The 17,131-nt window shown below is 38.9% G+C and overlaps 1 protein-coding gene across 2 annotated transcripts in view; it reads right to left on the bottom strand.

Moving 5' to 3' along the window:
* LOC140730381 (tRNA (32-2'-O)-methyltransferase regulator THADA-like) overlaps positions 1-17,131 on the bottom strand; it is a 403,880-nt gene that overhangs the window by 115,637 nt on the left and 271,112 nt on the right. For both annotated transcript variants that reach the window (XM_073050701.1, XM_073050702.1), the window contains exons 29-30: positions 12,748-12,863; positions 2,803-2,888 (exon numbers count right to left, since the gene is read on the bottom strand). In XM_073050701.1, the coding sequence (XP_072906802.1) occupies positions 2,803-2,888; positions 12,748-12,863 (202 nt within the window). The remainder of the gene's footprint in view (positions 1-2,802; positions 2,889-12,747; positions 12,864-17,131) is intronic.

Below are 17,131 nucleotides of genomic sequence, written 5' to 3'. Positions count from 1 at the left end.
ACATTTGCTTTCAACCTAACAGGAATATAAAGATTCTGTACCCTTAAAATTTCACCTTTAAATGACCTCCATTTCTCTATTACATCCTTCCCATAAAACAATTGTCCTAATCCATTCCTTTTAAATCCTTTTGCATCTCCTCAAAGTTAGCCTTTCTCCAATCAAAAATCTGAACCCTGTGTCAATCCTATCCTTCTCCATAATTATATTGAAATTAATGGTATTGTGATCACTGGACCCAAAGTGCTACCCAACACATACCTCCGTCACCTGACCTATCTCATTCCTTAACAGGAGATCCTACACTGCTCCTTCTCTAGTTGGTACCTCTATGTATTGCTGCAAAAAACGATCCTGCACACATTTTACAAACTCCAAACCATCCAGCCCTTTTACAGAATGGGCTTCCCAGTCTATGTGTGGAAAATTAAAATCTCCCACAATCACAACCTTGTGCTTACTACAAATATCTGCTATCTCCTTGCAAATTTGCTCCTCAGATAGGCTAAGTGACTTCCACTGGAGCCATACACCTCTTCAGGTTGTTATGTGAAGTATTTATGGAAGCTGATGTTCACCCAAGAATTTGTGCTACAGTTACAGGTTTGTCTCTAGGCTACATGCTGAGTCAAGAAAAAGTAATTTTTCCTTATTGCACCATTATAGAACCTCCATATTTCTAATGAAAGCCCTGATATTTAATCTATTATACCCATTGCCGTAACACTGAGCTATACAGGAGAAATAACACTGTCCTCACAGAACAATAAAGCATCAGTTGCACATGTACAAATACTGATAACTGTCTACATCTTTATTTTTATTGAAACCATACTTTTGTGGGATCTGCATGACCCATGTGCTATTAGTTTTGTCGGAGTAAAGAGAAAAAGTGGGAGAAAGATCTTGAGATTACTGTTACCATGTTCAACAATATCATTATATTTTGTACTGCACCACAGTATAATATTATATGTGTTTTCCAAATATAAATAAGGATATCTATACAGGTCTGAGAAAATCAGAAAATAATGATGAAATGGTAAGATATTGCACGATGCAACTTTGAGCAAAACTGAACAGTACCAATCCCTCAATGGAATCATACATAACCATATAACAATTACAGCATGGAAACAGGCCATCTCGGCCCTTCTAGTCCGTACCAAACGCTTACTCTCACCTAGTCCCACTGACCTGCACTCACCCCATAACCCTCCATTCCTTTCCTGTCCATATACCTATCCAATTTTACTTTAAATGACAATACCGAACCTGCCTCTACCACTTCTACTGGAAGCTCGTTCCACACAGCTACCACTCTCTGAGTAAAGAAATTCCCCCTCATGTTACCCCTAAACTTTTGCCCCCTAACTCTCAACTCATGTCCTCTTGTTTGAATCTCCCCTACTCTCAATGGAAAAAGCCTATTCACATCAATTCTATCTATCCCCCTCATAATTTTAAATACCTTTATCAAGTCCCCCCTCACCTTCAACGCTCCAAAGAATAAAGACCTAACTTGTTCAATCTTTCCCTGTAACTTAGGTGCTGAAACCCAGGTAACATTCTAGTAAATCATGACACATAAGCCAATAAGAGTACACCAGAATTTTGTTGGAGATCAATCAAACCAAGAGTCGATTGATGTTCATAAAAGGAGACAAGGTCAGTCATTTTATAAACAAAACTTCAGAGGAAGAGTTTAAAAGAACATTGTGCAAATCCATGATACAAGCAAGGGCAAAATAAAGAATGTTCAAAGCAAAGCAAAAAAAAAAAATTGGCTTGATATGACCGACTCTCTTTGGTCACTGATAAACTTTCTGAAGTAAAACAGATGGCATCAAGCAAACACAATGTTAAAGTAACTGCTCTACTATTTCATTGATACCCACGCTCTCCAATTCCTCATCATAATAATTCTACAAAAAAATTCTGCTTGCAGAGTCTGTCTAATTTATTGAAAGAAATTTCCAGTTCATCAGTAATATAAAAATGGATCTCGAACAAAAGGAGGAAGTGTTTATTTATGGAATTATTAAGTTTGGAGTCTGTGAGGTTAACAGCAATGTCATCAATGATGGAAAAAGGGAAAGGGATTCAGGAGGTTTGAGTCTAACAGAGGTTTGGAGGAGGAAGATCGCAGCAGAGAAAGTTAGTTAAATGTACAGGGGAAGATTGTGTGTGTTCTTAAAGCAATTTTAAAGATAGAGTGAGGTGACTAGGATCCAAGGTAGATGATATTGACAAGGATGGCAAACATGCAGGGGTGGAGAAGGTAGATTGCTTTTAGATAATCCACACGATGAGGCAAAGTTATGGTCCTAAATCAGAGCCTGAAGCAAAAATTGCTACAGCATCTCTCCTGTATATTCTCATCACTTTGACTTCGTACTAATATTAGTACAAATCCAGCCCTTGAATGTATGTTTTGTAAAAATCATGTTGGCCTCTTTTGCAATATACTCAATGTTGACTCTACACCCACTCTCTGAGAATCGGTATCAGCTAACCAACAACGTGAGTGGACTATCTGGCCCATGGCATTTGGTCTGCCATGGTTGGTAGCTGGAATAGTTGTTCATGTTTTTTTGAAATATCCTGCAAGAATAGACCATACAAGAGCACTCCAGTGTATAAAAAAGTCACAGACATTCCCTATGATTAACTGGTAAAGTGCACTGATATGTAAAAAAAATGTACAAATCTTTTCAGAAACCACCAGCATTGTGATTAGCTAGGATCCAAAAGCACAGTATAGTGCATAACATGTGAACATTTGATTTGGTAAAAACTTACCTATTCTTTTTGAGATATCCAAATGAGAACAAAGGATAGAAATGATATCGAGAAAAGTTGCTCTAGTAAGGAAACAAGGATTCAGCCTATAAAACAAGAAATCAGAATAATCAGTCATTACACATAAACTTTGATCTTATTCCTGGTAAAATGGGCGGTTGTGAAAGCCACCTACTGTCAACTAATGAACAGAACAAATTGAATTTGTAGTAGCCATGTGAAAATGTTCTGTTGGAGGGTGGGTATCAGGGTGAAGCAAGGTAAGGCAACAGGGAACAAAAGCAACTTTAGGACACTAAATTCCATTCTGAAGTTAGCTAATTGAAAATATAATTAAATTAGATCAAAAGATTAAATGGCTCAGCAACTCAATAGAAATTCTTTTAATACCATTTCTGGGATTTTATATTTGCATTGTTTTTAATCATATATAATCACATCAATGATTCTGGCCAGATCAGTGCTAAAATATGCCCTGCCCTCTGCAGCAGCCTCATCAAGATTTGCAGAATACTCAAACTGTAGGTTAGCTTTACAAAACAGAACTTAAAGTTTTGTTCTTGACCAAATGCAGTTCAGTGCAATTACTAACAAGAAACAAAATACTTCTTATTCCAAGATCACTGAAGGACTTAAATTTGAAGCAGTCCAGCATGCATTTAAAACAAAAGTCTGTTACAATTTAGTCAGGCTGTAGAGTTTTATCACATTATTTAACAAAATATATGGATCAGATTCCAAATTCTTTTCACCAGCAGATATCTGAGACAGATCTAGGACTAAACTGAAACATGATGAGCAAAAATAATTATAAGATTCAGGACATTCACTGATACCGACTGGTGAACAGAATGGGCGAGCATTGTTCTTTCAACTTTTAAGCATTAGGTTAAAATCTACCCTAAATCCCAACTCTTATAAACAGCCTTGATTTCCTGAGAAAAAAGCCCAAGGATTTCCAATCTGTACTGATGTAAGATATCAACTTTTTGCCTATCCAAGACTGATATTATAATTATCTTATTCAGAAACGTTTGTACAAGAAATGGAGATGTTTGTTAGTAACATATGTAACACAAAGGAAGCTTTGCTCTGTATTTAAGAATTTGATAGTGTGAATAGTTCAATTTGCTTCTTGTCTAGCATCAGCGTCTGCAATTCATGGGGGAAAAAGGTCTGTGTCAAACACAAACCCGTTTCATCTGTCCTCCAATTAGTATACCAAGAAAGTTTATTTATCAAAATCATGATAAGCTTCACAACCATTGTAGGAACTTCCTCCATGTCCCTCTGCTCCACTACCATTTATAATCATCAACATGGCTTTTGTCAAAGTATGTTCTGTCAGAGCACCATGGAAGCAGCTTGGAGGAAATTCAACCAAACGCTCTCATGAGTTGAGTTTTATAAAAATGGTTGTATTTGCTAAGTTCATCAAAATATACAGCACAGTGCAAAAGTCTTTCTCACACACACACACACACACACACACACACACACACACACACACACACACACACACACACACACACACACACACACACACACACACACACACACACACACCCCTCCCTACACCTACACCTTAAGGATTTTGCACAGATCCATTCCTAAGTCTGTCTTTAACTCAGATTTGTATGCGAGTCGGAACAGGTACATTTGGACTTATTTAGTGTCAGCTAGTCAAAAGTTTGTCTTAGTATATCTTTTACCTTTCTATGCATATAAAACAATTCCAAATACACTGAAACATCTTAAACATAATAATACAGTACATAATAATAATAATAATAATAATAATAATAATAATAATAATAATAATAATAATAATACAGTAATAATAAAAGTAACTACATATGCCCCAGAAGGGGCATTCGTGAGGTAACATTATGATGGACGTGGTGCTGGAGAGTCGTCAGGGGTTGATTCTGCTGCTGGAGAGGGTAGCTTTACTACTGGAGTCAATTTCATGAAGTAGGCATCAAGGGAGGCTTGTACAGAGCTTTTCTTTTTCTCGTTATAAATGGCCTTGTAGCAGCTGAGGTCCTCGGTAACTGAATGGTAAACTCTGGTGAACCTCTCTGTATTAGGATCTTGCTCCTCTAACTTTGCCACCCCTGCTTCAATGTGACGAAAGGCTTCAGCTAACTCTTTCGTCACAAACTTCTTCGGTTTCGGAGTTTCTAGATCCCAGACTTCTTCTTCCTCAAATGCTATCATCTGCTGCTCTAGTTCCATAAGGTCTTCATTAAAATGGCAGACGGCATTCTCCTTCCTCGAGCCGACGAACCGCTGAAGCTGTGCAATGTTTTCGTGAGCGTCACAAAGGAGTGCACGTGTTCGTTATTACGAACCATTGTATTTAACTCAAATTTTCAACACAACAGGCTTTATGGCAGTCCGTCCATAAGTATGAGCTGTTGGTAAGTCGGATGTTTGTAACCCGGGGACTGCCTGTATTGCATTGTACTACTGCTGCTACCACTTCAGAAATAATCATGACAATGTGAGTAGTGTTAAACCTGATCAGAAAGCCACAGAACCTGGGCCTCTGCACCTCTCTCTGCAACGGGATCGCCGACTGCCTAACCGGAAGACCACAACCTGTGCGGTCCGGAAATAACATCTCCATTTCGCTGACAATCAACACTGGTGCATCACAAGGGTGTGTGCTTAGCCCACTGCTCTACTCTCTCTATACCTATGATTGTGTGGTTAGGCATAGCTCAAATGATATCTGTAAGTTTGCCTGTGATACAACCACTGTTGACAAAATTTCAGATGGTGATGAAAGGGCGTACAGATGCAAGATATACCAGCTAGTTGAGTGGTGCTGCAGCAACAACCTTGCACATGACGTCAGCAAGATCGAAGAGCTGACTGTGAACTCCAGGAAGGGAACACAAACCAATCCTCAGAGAGGGACCAGAAATGGAGAGAGTGAGCAATGTCAAGTTCCTGCGTGTCAATATATCTGAGGACCTAACCTGGACACAACATATTGATGCAGCTATAAAGAAGGCAAGACAATGGCTATGTTTCTTTAGGAGTTTGAGGAGATTGTGTTTGTCAACTAAAACACTTGAAAATTTCTACAAATGTATCATGGAGAGCATTCTGACTGGTTGCATCAGTGTCTGGTATAAAGGTTGGGAGCAGAAGGCTACTGCAAAAGATCGAAATAAGTTGCAGAAGTTTGTAAAATCAGTCAGCTCCACCATGGGTACTAACGTCTGTAGTATCCAAGACATCTTCAAGGGGTGGTGCCTTAGAAAGGTGGTGTTCACCATTAATGACCCCGCTACTCAGGATATGCCCTCTCCTCATTGCTACAGCCAGGAAGGAGATACAGAAGCCTGAAAACACACATTCCGCAATTCAGGAACAATTTCTTCCCTTTTGCCTTCAATTCCTAAATGGATGTTGAACCAAAAACTTTTGTACAGTATTGTATTTACCTATTTTCAAATTTCCTATTCCCATAAGTAACAGCAAAAGAAAATTAAATTAATAGGCAATCTCATTCTGGAACTTAGGGAGAAATCTGAGGCAGCTAACAGAATAGCCCAAGAAAATCCTCCACACTGAACTGATGTCCTCAGCATCTGAGGCTCTAGGCCCATGTTCCAATGTGCCAATTTTGAGTTGGGAGTACAAATGATTACTCATGGAGAACTGGTGCAAGGAAATTTCTTTCTTCCTTGTACTCTGGCTCATACGTTAGTGTACGTTACAATTTACATACACTTCTATACATTCTGTACCACTGCCATTATGAACCTTGCCACTTATGCAGAGTTGGATGCAACATATTGATGCATGCCCCTGTTTAAGTAACATTCATACCACATTTCTGTATTCTTAATTCGTTATACAGTTTCATTGGGTTGTGGCAAAATGACACCTTACCATAGCCCCGGTCACATTTACTGTAAGACATTATTGAAGATACAAGTTGAAATGTGAAAAAAAATAGTTGAGAGGAAGCTACGGAAAAGAAGAAAAACCAATTGGAACACACAATATGAAATATTTCTGCACTATGGAAGATGAATTATAGAACAGAACTACAGGGCACAGGTTTAGGGTGAGAGGGAAAAGCTTTAATCAGAACCTTTTCCACACAGAACGAGGTATGTATGTGGAAAGAGTTGCCAGAGGAAGCAGTTAAGGAGGTAGAATAACAGCATTTAAAGTACTTATGGACAGATACATGAATTGGTAATATTCAGAGGTGGTATGGTCAAGTGTGGGCAAATGGGACTAACTTAGATGGGCATCTTGGTTGGCTTGACACAGCTGGGATGAAGGGCCTGTTTTCTGTGCTGTATGACTCTATGATACTAAAAGTAATATTAAAGGTCTCACGCAAGGAAATTAGTGCACTTATTTATTCAATGGGTGTATTAAAACAACTTGACTACTTTAGATTCCAAGCAAGCCATATTTTAGATTCATTGTAACAGTGCTAATTTTCGTTGGCATCATCACTGTAAAAAGAGCAAACAATGAAGAACGCATCCTTTTGTATATCTGTAACCTAGGACCAGCAGTTGCCACTGCAGGTTTACGTTTGAGTACAATGCAGTGGCTCAGTGAATCAATTTACTATACCGTTCTTAAAGGCATTAGTTGTCAATTGACACAAGGACTCAGTGGCAGCCATTATTTCCATAAGCTAACACACCTACTGATCTTATAGAAAAATGAAATCCCATTCTTGGATTGTAGCCCAGCTCCGATTCACTGTACATCTGCATATAAACCTATTCAGCCTATTTGAATATGAACTGAGTTTCCACTGGTTAAGGCAAGGCGTATTTTGAACAATTAATGTGCTGTATTCTTCAGCATGGAGAGAGCAAGACTTATAACCAGATTTTCCCTGGTTCAATAGGAAAAACATTTTTTTTGGGTGCCATTATAGGAAAATAATGAACCCACACCATTCTTCTCCTTTAGTGCGTTACATTATGCAACAGACAGAATAACCAGTTCAGCATTCATTGCTACTTCATTGCTCCAAGAAAGAAGAACCTTCTTATATGATTTTCTTCTGCCTCTCAGACAACATTGCTGCAAGTGGAACACTTTAAAAAACAATGGCCTTATAAATATAAACTTAATTCAGATATCAAATTGAGGTTGACCCACTCCGCTCCATATTGTAATATTAAGATCACTATTTTTTATTGCAGTCATAGTACAACATAGTACATGGTTTCATAGGATAATCTTTCCTAATAAGGAAGATGCACTCATAGTTTGATTCTGCTCAGACACCTGCACTGAGCCAACAGCTAACAGACAGGGCTCCATCCCTTAAAGGGATTGTTGGCAAGAAGCCACTCTACATTGTGTGGCCAGGAATATCAGAGAATGGAAGAAGGAACCAAGAACTGCATTTCCAGTTCAGCAGCTGCATGAGAGACGGGCCAGGTGACCTTCAAGGACAACGCCACAAAGATTTTGATCATTTCGACTTCTGCCACATGTACATCAAGCAATGCCAAAAATATCATGTCAAGATTTATGAAGGTGGGTGTTTGAACAATGTCACCTACTCTTCACTTGTTTTGCCATTCTGAGAGGTGGAGGGTGAGGGGTTGATTGAAAGAGAAGCTCCAGCCAGTAACTGGGAGGCTGGAAATTGTTCACTTGCTTCACAAGAATCTGTGATTAAGTGTTCAGTTCCTCCAGGCTCCCAAGCATGGTTGCAAGTGCCACTTACCGCAGCTTCTGCTCACTTTCTACAGTTTCCCAACCTTCAGATAAGTTTCAAATCAGGATCCCAAGCGTTCTGTAAGAGTCTGTCTTAAATATGTCAGAGGCAACCTGCTGCTCTTTGGCGGAACACCAGACACCCTTGTATCTAATTAACACACCATGAGCTAGAACGAACGTGGTGTTTTGAGTTCAATCTTCCCAATATTCATCTGGTAAACAACAAACTCTTTCCTGTCTCTTTTGGGGGATTAACATCAAGTGCAGTTAGCTCTAGATGTCAAACCACAACTGTATCTTTAATGACATCCATCTCTCATTAGGTCAGGAGGACTGCATCCGCTTAGAACTGATGAACTGGACAATAATTCTTGTGTAAATATTATGGAGTAACGTACATAAAAATATAACCACAATGGAAGTTGATAAAGGGTAAAAATGAACCGTGTGGCTGAGATTCAAAACATCTTCTGCTGAAATAGTGAATGAGAGCATAATAAATAGGAACCAAAAATGACAAGTTTAAAGAAACAATGATTGAAAAGTATTATTTAGACCAGCTCTGACATATTTCCACTTTTGGGCAATGCTATCAAAAGAACCTGCTGGAGGAACTCAGCATCTGTGGAGGGAAAGGAACTGCCAAGGTTTGAGGATGAATCCCTGCAGAAGAACACAAATTACTGTTCACTTTTATCCTTATGCACATTCAATTTGATTCACCTGTTACAGCGCCAAAAATGATTCAGTGGAAAAAGTTATTTCCTCTACTTTAAACTTATAAATGCTCAAGAAAATGAAGCCTTCTGAGGCAAGTGATTTGTGGAGAGGAACTGGGAATTGCTTGGCGACGCTTACGTGTTTTGGGATTTTATTTAATTAGCTTCAAAATCATGAACTATAAAAAGCAGAATATTAATGCAGGTTATTCAGAAAACTTAAAATTTAAAAAATGAGTTGCTCATCATGTCAACATGTTTTTGCTTATTCTGTTCTTCTTTTATATTTTCTCTTCCTATTTATTGACTTATTGGATCGAGCCCCATGCAAAACTCTGCTCCAATACCCAGAATAAATATATCCAGGGACTTTGTTCTATGATAGTTACCTACAATCGAAATAGTGCAGCCCTAAACTGCACATGAAGAGTAGGTCAGTTCACTGTTATAATATACATACATTTTGCAGCTTTGGAATGAGGTTTGTTCCTCTGAGCCAAAGATAGTTTATCTCTCACCTTGTGGAAGTGCAACTACTTTTTCTTTCCCCTCAGATTTTCCTTGCGTAGCATGGACTTACCCCGCCTCATTGAACTAAATTATTTGTAAAAGATTCATAAAGAAAGCACAGCTTGTCCCATCTGCATGTGTATAAATCTCAAGCTCTCAGAATTAGAAAGACACTGGGCTTATTTTCTGATAATACACAAAAGGCCAGCACAGAACACTTGTATGAATTATATCCCAGGGCAAAACAGGCTTTGATAACGTGAATTCATGCTTCCAAAAATAATACACAAAGAAGCCAAAGGCTACAAGTGATACTAGACAGATGTTTCCTTCGGTTTTCCAGCAAATTACTTGCACTGAGTTGAAGTTAAACCCGGCACAGTTGTTAAAATGGCACCAGAGTCATACTTTGAACTTCCTGGCACACATGACTTCACTAAACATATTTTAACTTTCATTCACAATGAAAAGGCTTTGATCTGTAACTGGAGGCTTAAAGGGCTTAGCTTGACTTTTTTTTTATATAAAGTACCTTATTAGAATTTATCATGTAACAAATCCACAGTCCTTGGCATTGCATCCAAAATACTGCTCCCACTTTGCAGCGCAGCAGTATCCTGGTTGTAAGCATTATGTTACACTATTTCCCCCCCCAAAAAATCGCTCCATTGGACAGATCTAAAAATATTATGCAGAGGGGGAGAAAGACTTGAAATTTAGAAAGAGAAGGTGGGAACGAGTGTTCTATTAATTTCCCACTCCAGTTCTTTTTACAGTGTTAAACGTTAGATAATCCAAATCTTGGTTATCTCAAATTAAAAAATATATAACAGGCTGTTTTTATATTTTAATACGTTGAAATTACTGCCCTTTAAATGTGAGCATGCCACACAGCCTTTGAAGCCACTGTTAACACTGATGCACGTTAGCTTTTCAGCAGAACATTCAGAATTCCCCACGATTAGCTCACAAAGGTGACAAAATAAAACTCCAGGGTATCAATTCATCATTAGTTAAAATAAATATTTGCTTTTCTCAACAAAGCACATTCCATTGGTCAGTGGGGCCTGTGAATATGCCAACATCATTATACCTATTCTTTTCAATCCACTTCTTAATTTATTCAGCTGCTTTGAAAATCCTATACCTGGCAAGCTTAACATATATTCTAAGACTTATACAGTCTTCCGATTGTTAATGTGCTGGCAATGGAGGTCATTACGTTACCATGCACCAAGTGAATGAAACACCATGATCGAATGGTGGAGCAGACTTGATGGGCTGAGTGGCCAATTCTGCTCTCATAGTCTTATGGAAAGCACATGGCTTGCAACAGAGCGATCACAAATTCTTTTGACATCGACAGATCCCTTGCCTGAATGGACACAGAAGTACTTGGTGGGTAATACTTCTTAGCCTCTTCCTTTGGCTTTTACCATCAGACTGGATTAATAAATTATCTAAAAGCTGCTGAAGGCACTGGAAACTATTTGCATTGATATGATAATATGGGCAATTTAAGACTTTTATTTTTAAAAGAGCATATCCCAATCCCTTTGACTATCTCAAACAAGGGAAAATCTGCAGATGCTAGAAACCCAAGCAACACACACAAAATACCGGAGAAACTCAGCAGGCCAGGCAGCATCTATTAAAAAGAGTACAGTCGATGTTTCGGGCCGAGACCCTTCATCAGGACTGGAAAAAAAGATGAGGTGTCAGAGTAAGAAAGTAAGAAAGAGTCTTACTCTGACTCCTCATCTTTTTTTCCCAGTGCTGATGAAAGGTCTCGGCCCAAAACATCGACTGTTCTCTGTTCCATAGATGTTGCCTGGCCTGCTGAGTTCCTCCAGCATTTTGAGTGTCTTCCCTCTGACTATCTTATGCTTTTATCATTCAGATTGTTTAAATTATTTCTACATTCATCACTGTCAGAAACTACATTATGTGTTCTCATGTAAAGCAACTCACATGTTGGATGCATCTACAGTTTGAACTGACATGTGTCCTTGTCCACTTGTTACCATGACCAGTACTGTATACTTAATTATTTTCAAAGCTTTAGGGTTTTTTGGTGGTTTTCCAGGCATACAGGCATGTAAGACAGTCTAGCTATATTTGTGGGAATCTATTCTAGTTTAATGGAAAACTTCCCATCTCTGGTCATATTATTGGAAGCTTCCTAAATTTATACAGGTATCATATGATTTTGAGAGGATTAGAGGACACCTCTAATTAGTGCTAAAGTTACAGGGACTTATTATTCAATGCTGACATGGTTTAGTTGCCTGCAGTACCAGGTAGTCAAGAGTTATTTTGCCATCAATCAGCAAGTGAATGATATGGAATTCACTGTCTGAAAGGGTGTTCGAAGTAAGTTGAACTGTCACTTTCTAAGGAAATGGTTAGAAACTTGTCAAACAGAAGTTTGCTTGGGCAATAAGAAGAAAGCTGGGGAACGAGACTGACCAGATTATTCTGCGTGGGTTTGATTTGCCCACTTTCTCTGGCCATTGCGCTCAATGTCAAACTTTGTTTAATAATCGTTGCAAGAGGCTTCAGGATGTTTACTGTGTTGGAGATGCCACGTAAATCCAAGTTACTTTCTTAATGAAATTAAAGTGAAATTCAAGATCCCTAAAATGACTTCAAGAATTGTAACTACATAGGCAGAGAGAGCATACTTGGTTATTTTGCCTTTATAGTGAAATAAATCCATGTGGATATGCTAAGGACTTTACAAGACTCAGATCTAAAGAAACTGTTTTCCATTTTGGGTGTGAACTGTGACAACTAATATAAAACCCATGAAAGGAAAAAGAAATGGTACCATTAAATCTGCCAACACTTAGATAGATGGTGAAGAATTTGCAAAAATACACAAGCAAACAGCTTTAATTTTTAACCAAGAATCTAAATATACCTCTGGCTTATATATATAAACTAAATTACTCCTTATTTAGTATTGACTTAGATTGAAATTCAAACTTACCTTGTTGCCAACCATATTTTGGCTCTAGTGCAGCCAATGATGTCATGCAGCTCTTGGTGAAGACTTGAATTGGTCCTTTGTCTTGAGTCATAGCAGGATTGCAGTAAATGAAATGCCTTCATAAATGAAAAAAAAGTATCAACGAGTTATTGGCCACATTGACAACCTGTGGTTAATTTAATGCCATTCCAATCACGGCAGCAAACAAATATGTGACAATTCTTGAGCAATTGCTTGAAGTTAACTTAAGAGGTAAACAAAAGAGTGAGACGTCCAACTAAAAGTAATTACAGTGTTTAATGAATTGTGAAGATGTCTGTTGCACACAATGCTGCAGGTTAGGCTCTAAACATTAAAATTCCAAAAGTGATATCCTAAGACACTGAAAACTAACTCATGCACAAAATGTTTCTGTTTTAGGATTAGTATTCAAACAAGCCGGCTTTTCATAACTGTCACAAGCTGGAATAAAAGCAGGAGACAAAGGACGAAGGCAGCTATGCAAAATGAAATCTTTATTGGAGAGTTTTGATTTCCCTTCAGCTAAAGTCAACAATGGCTGTTGGTTCAGTGCATGCTAATAAGAACAGAAAGATTAGCTATGTCACATGTATACCGAAACACAATGAAATGTGTCATTTGCGTCAACAACCAACACAGTCCCAGGACGTGCAGGGGGCAGCTCACGAGAATCACCATGCTACCAGTGCCCACATTTACTGACCCGAATGGGGGAGCAAACCCACATGGTCTTGGGGAGAACGTACAAGCTCCTTACAGAGAGCAGCAGAATTTGAAACCTTATCGCGCGCTGGTGCTATAAAACATTACCTTAGCTGCTACACTAACTTTGCAGCATTATACATTTAAAAAATATAATTAATTAGCAGCTGTCAGAAAGTTTGCGTTGCTGATTGGTTAGTTTTATCTAATAGAAGTTGAAAATAAGCAGGATTTGGACAGCGTGATACTAACTGTACTCTTTTGCAAGGTTAAATTTATAACTTGATCTAAATCAGTGCTGACCACCTGGTAACATAGTAGCCCATTCTTTTTTTTTAAAAAAGGTACTATTCTTTTGATCATGAGACCCATATCAAAGATCACGAAAAATAATACAAATTCTACAACAGACCTCTCCAAAGTACTGAGAAACTGAGATCCTTGTCTAGATCTCAATTCAATGCAATTTGATGTCTTGGTTGAATACTCCCTTTAATAATATGCCATGTCACGTTGCCTGAAATTTACCAGTCTTTGCCGCGGTAACTATTACAAAAATAAGTTTGGTGGGGAAAAAGGGGAAAATAAGTGCTTTGGATTTCCAGAAAGCTTCTCAAGGCAGGGAGAGAGGTAAGCACACTGAGATGGTTTGCAAAACAGATGAATATGAAGAGACTGAGTGCAACTGATGGGGTTGCTGAATTGTGAGTGGGATGGACTGATGCACTAAATAGTCCCCTTGCAAATTCTAGGTTGAACAACAATATACTCTCGGCATCATCTGCCCTACATTTCCTTCACCAATGGAATTAGTAAGTTCGATAACACGTATAACTAATCAAGCAAGAACTTGCAAATTATCCTAATTTCCAAAGCAATATTTGAACATACACAGCTGTTTTTACCAAATGGAATTTCTTATTAAAAAAGGAAATATCTTCATGGTTCAGTTTTTTAAAAAAGCGAAGAAATAAATGAGATCAATCTGTATGTGTATGGTCATGCACCTCTGAAATTTGCTACTCAAACTCTAAAATTTAAAATTTAACGCATCTCTATTGAAATATATTGAAAACCTTAGTTTAGTTCAGATCTTCCAGTACTAATCTACCACATGCTAGCACAAACAAGTGACATAATATGAACCAGAGATGGTTGAAGTACAGTATTGTGCAAAAGTCTTAGGCACCCAGGGGTTTTTAGTATGGTTTAGATGGTGCGGTTTCCCCAGAGCCCTGACCTCAACATCATGGCAGCTGTCTGGAATTACCTGGAGAGGCAGAAGCAAGCGAGACTGTGGCAAATTCGCCAAAATACCTGGAACAACCTAGCAGCTAATTTTCTTATAAAACTGCATGACAATGTGCCAATGGAAATTAATTCAGTTTAAAAGGCAAGGGGTGGTCACACCAAATATTGATTTTAATTATTTTTTTTGCACTTTATGGTAATTTTTTGATATTTAGAAACTAAATATCAAAAAATATTTGAAAACACCTTCGCTTTACAGAGCAACACACACAAAATGCTGGTGGAACACAGCAGGCCAGGCAGCATCTATAAGGAGAAGCACTGTCGACGTTTCGGGCCAAGACCCTTCGAAGTTAGTCCTGACGAAGGGTCTCGGCCCGAAACGTCGACAGCGCTTCTCCTTATAGATGCTGCCTGGCCTGCTGTGTTCCACCAGCATTTTGTGTGTGTTGTTTGAATTTCCAGCATCTGCAGATTTCCTCGTTTTCGCTTTACAGAAGCTTTTTACATGCCTAACTTTTGCACAGTTCTGTATGTACAGTAACTAGCTTTAAAAGTATGTTACTGAAAGTTTTTTCAAATTTATGTAATGTTTTATTGTACTAATCAAATGTCAAACTTTGAAGTCCATTGCTTGATTCAAGCAAATGAAGTGGCCATATGACACAAAGCAAGTTCCTATTAAATGGCAATTAATACTCATATAATCTGTTTACCATAGAAGAAATCTTAGCCAAATCAGCAAAAGATTCCACAACTTGTTGATGCCACCATTCCATCATATCGACCATGACTCTCGGCTCTAAACCAGTCTAAAATCTCTACTCACCTCTGAGATGCTGAGCAACATATACAAAATGGAGGGAAATGGGCAATCAATGTTTTGGGCCAAGACCCTACATTAAGGCTTACTTCTCTCTATAAACGCTGTCTGACTTGCTGAGCTGCTCAAGATTTCCAGCATCTGCAGAATCTTGAGAGTATGACTTTTGTGATTTTAGTGCACAGTCTACACTGATTTTGCCATGTTTCACTTGAAATATTAAAATGAAGCCCGTCCGTCCTTTAAAATGGATGTAACCAACTGCAAAACCATTATCTGAAAAGCAGCAGATTCCTCACAACGCCTTGGCCAACATTAGTTCTTCAACTAACACAAAACCAGCGTTGGCCTGGTTTATATGCTCATATAATCAGTGCAGGCTTGACACCCAAAATTCGTGACTCAGATTAGTCTAAACTCTTTCCTTGTAAACTAATATATAGTTTTATTTTGCAATGTTCTTCCAATTAAATACTAGAGAACATCAAAATAAAACATGCAGCACACACAATACTGGAGGAACTCAGCAGGTCAGGCAGGATCTATGGAAATGAACAGTCAACGTTTGAGGCCAAGACTCTTCTTCAGGACCGGAAAGGAAGGGGGAAGACGCCAGAATGAAAAGGTGGGGGGAGGGGAAGGAGGACTAGTTACAGGATGATAGGTGGAGTTAGGTGGTTGGGAAAAGTAAAAGGCTGGAGAAGAAGGAATCTGGTAGAAGAGAGTGAACTATGGGAGAAAGGGAAGGTGGGCACCAGAGGAGATGATAAGCAGTCAGAAGAAGAGCTAAGAGGTCAGAGTGGGGAATAGAAGAAAAGGAAAGGGGGAGGGAAAAATATTACTGGAAGGAGAAATCAAAGTTCATGCTATCAGATTGGAGGCTACCTAGATGGTATATGAGATATGGCTCCTCATAATGGCAAAAGAAGCCATGGACCAACATGTTGGAATGGGAATGGGGATTCAAATGAAAATGGTCGGCCACTTTCAAATTCCACTTTTGGTGGATGGTGCTCAACTAAGCAGTCTCCCAATTTACGTCAAGTCCCATCAATGTAGAGGAGGCCGTATGGGAGCACTGGATACTACAGATGACCCCAACAGTATGGCCTCATCTAGAAGGACTACTTGGGACCCTCCATTGAGGTAAGTGAGGAGGTGAATGGACATGTGTAGCATTTCTGTCACTTGCAGGGATATGTAGCAGGAGGGAGATTAGTGGGAAAGGAATCACAGAGTAAGCGATTCCTGTGAAAAGCTGAGAGTATGTGGGGGAGGGTAGAGACATGTTTGGTGATAGGATCCTGTGGAAGATGACGGAGGTTGCGGAGAATGATATGTTGTTTGTGAAGGTTCATGGGATGGTAGGTGAGGACAAAAGGGACTCTATCCCTGTTAAGATGGTGAGAAGATGGGGCGACTGCATATGTCCGAGAAATGGAGGAGATGTGGGTGAGTGCAGCATCAATGGTGGAGGAACAGGAATTCTGTTTTTTAAAGGAGGTCATCTCTGATGTCCTGGAAAGGAAAGCTGTATTCAGGGAATAGATGCGGCAGAGACGAAGCAACTGAGAAAAAGGAACAGGA

The sequence above is a fragment of the Hemitrygon akajei genome, chromosome 7 (genome assembly GCF_048418815.1).
Source record: "Hemitrygon akajei chromosome 7, sHemAka1.3, whole genome shotgun sequence".
NCBI classification, from domain to species: Eukaryota; Metazoa; Chordata; class Chondrichthyes; order Myliobatiformes; family Dasyatidae; genus Hemitrygon; species Hemitrygon akajei.
The sequence above is the reverse complement of the archived record's forward strand: the minus strand, read 5'-3'. Positions and strand labels throughout refer to the sequence as shown.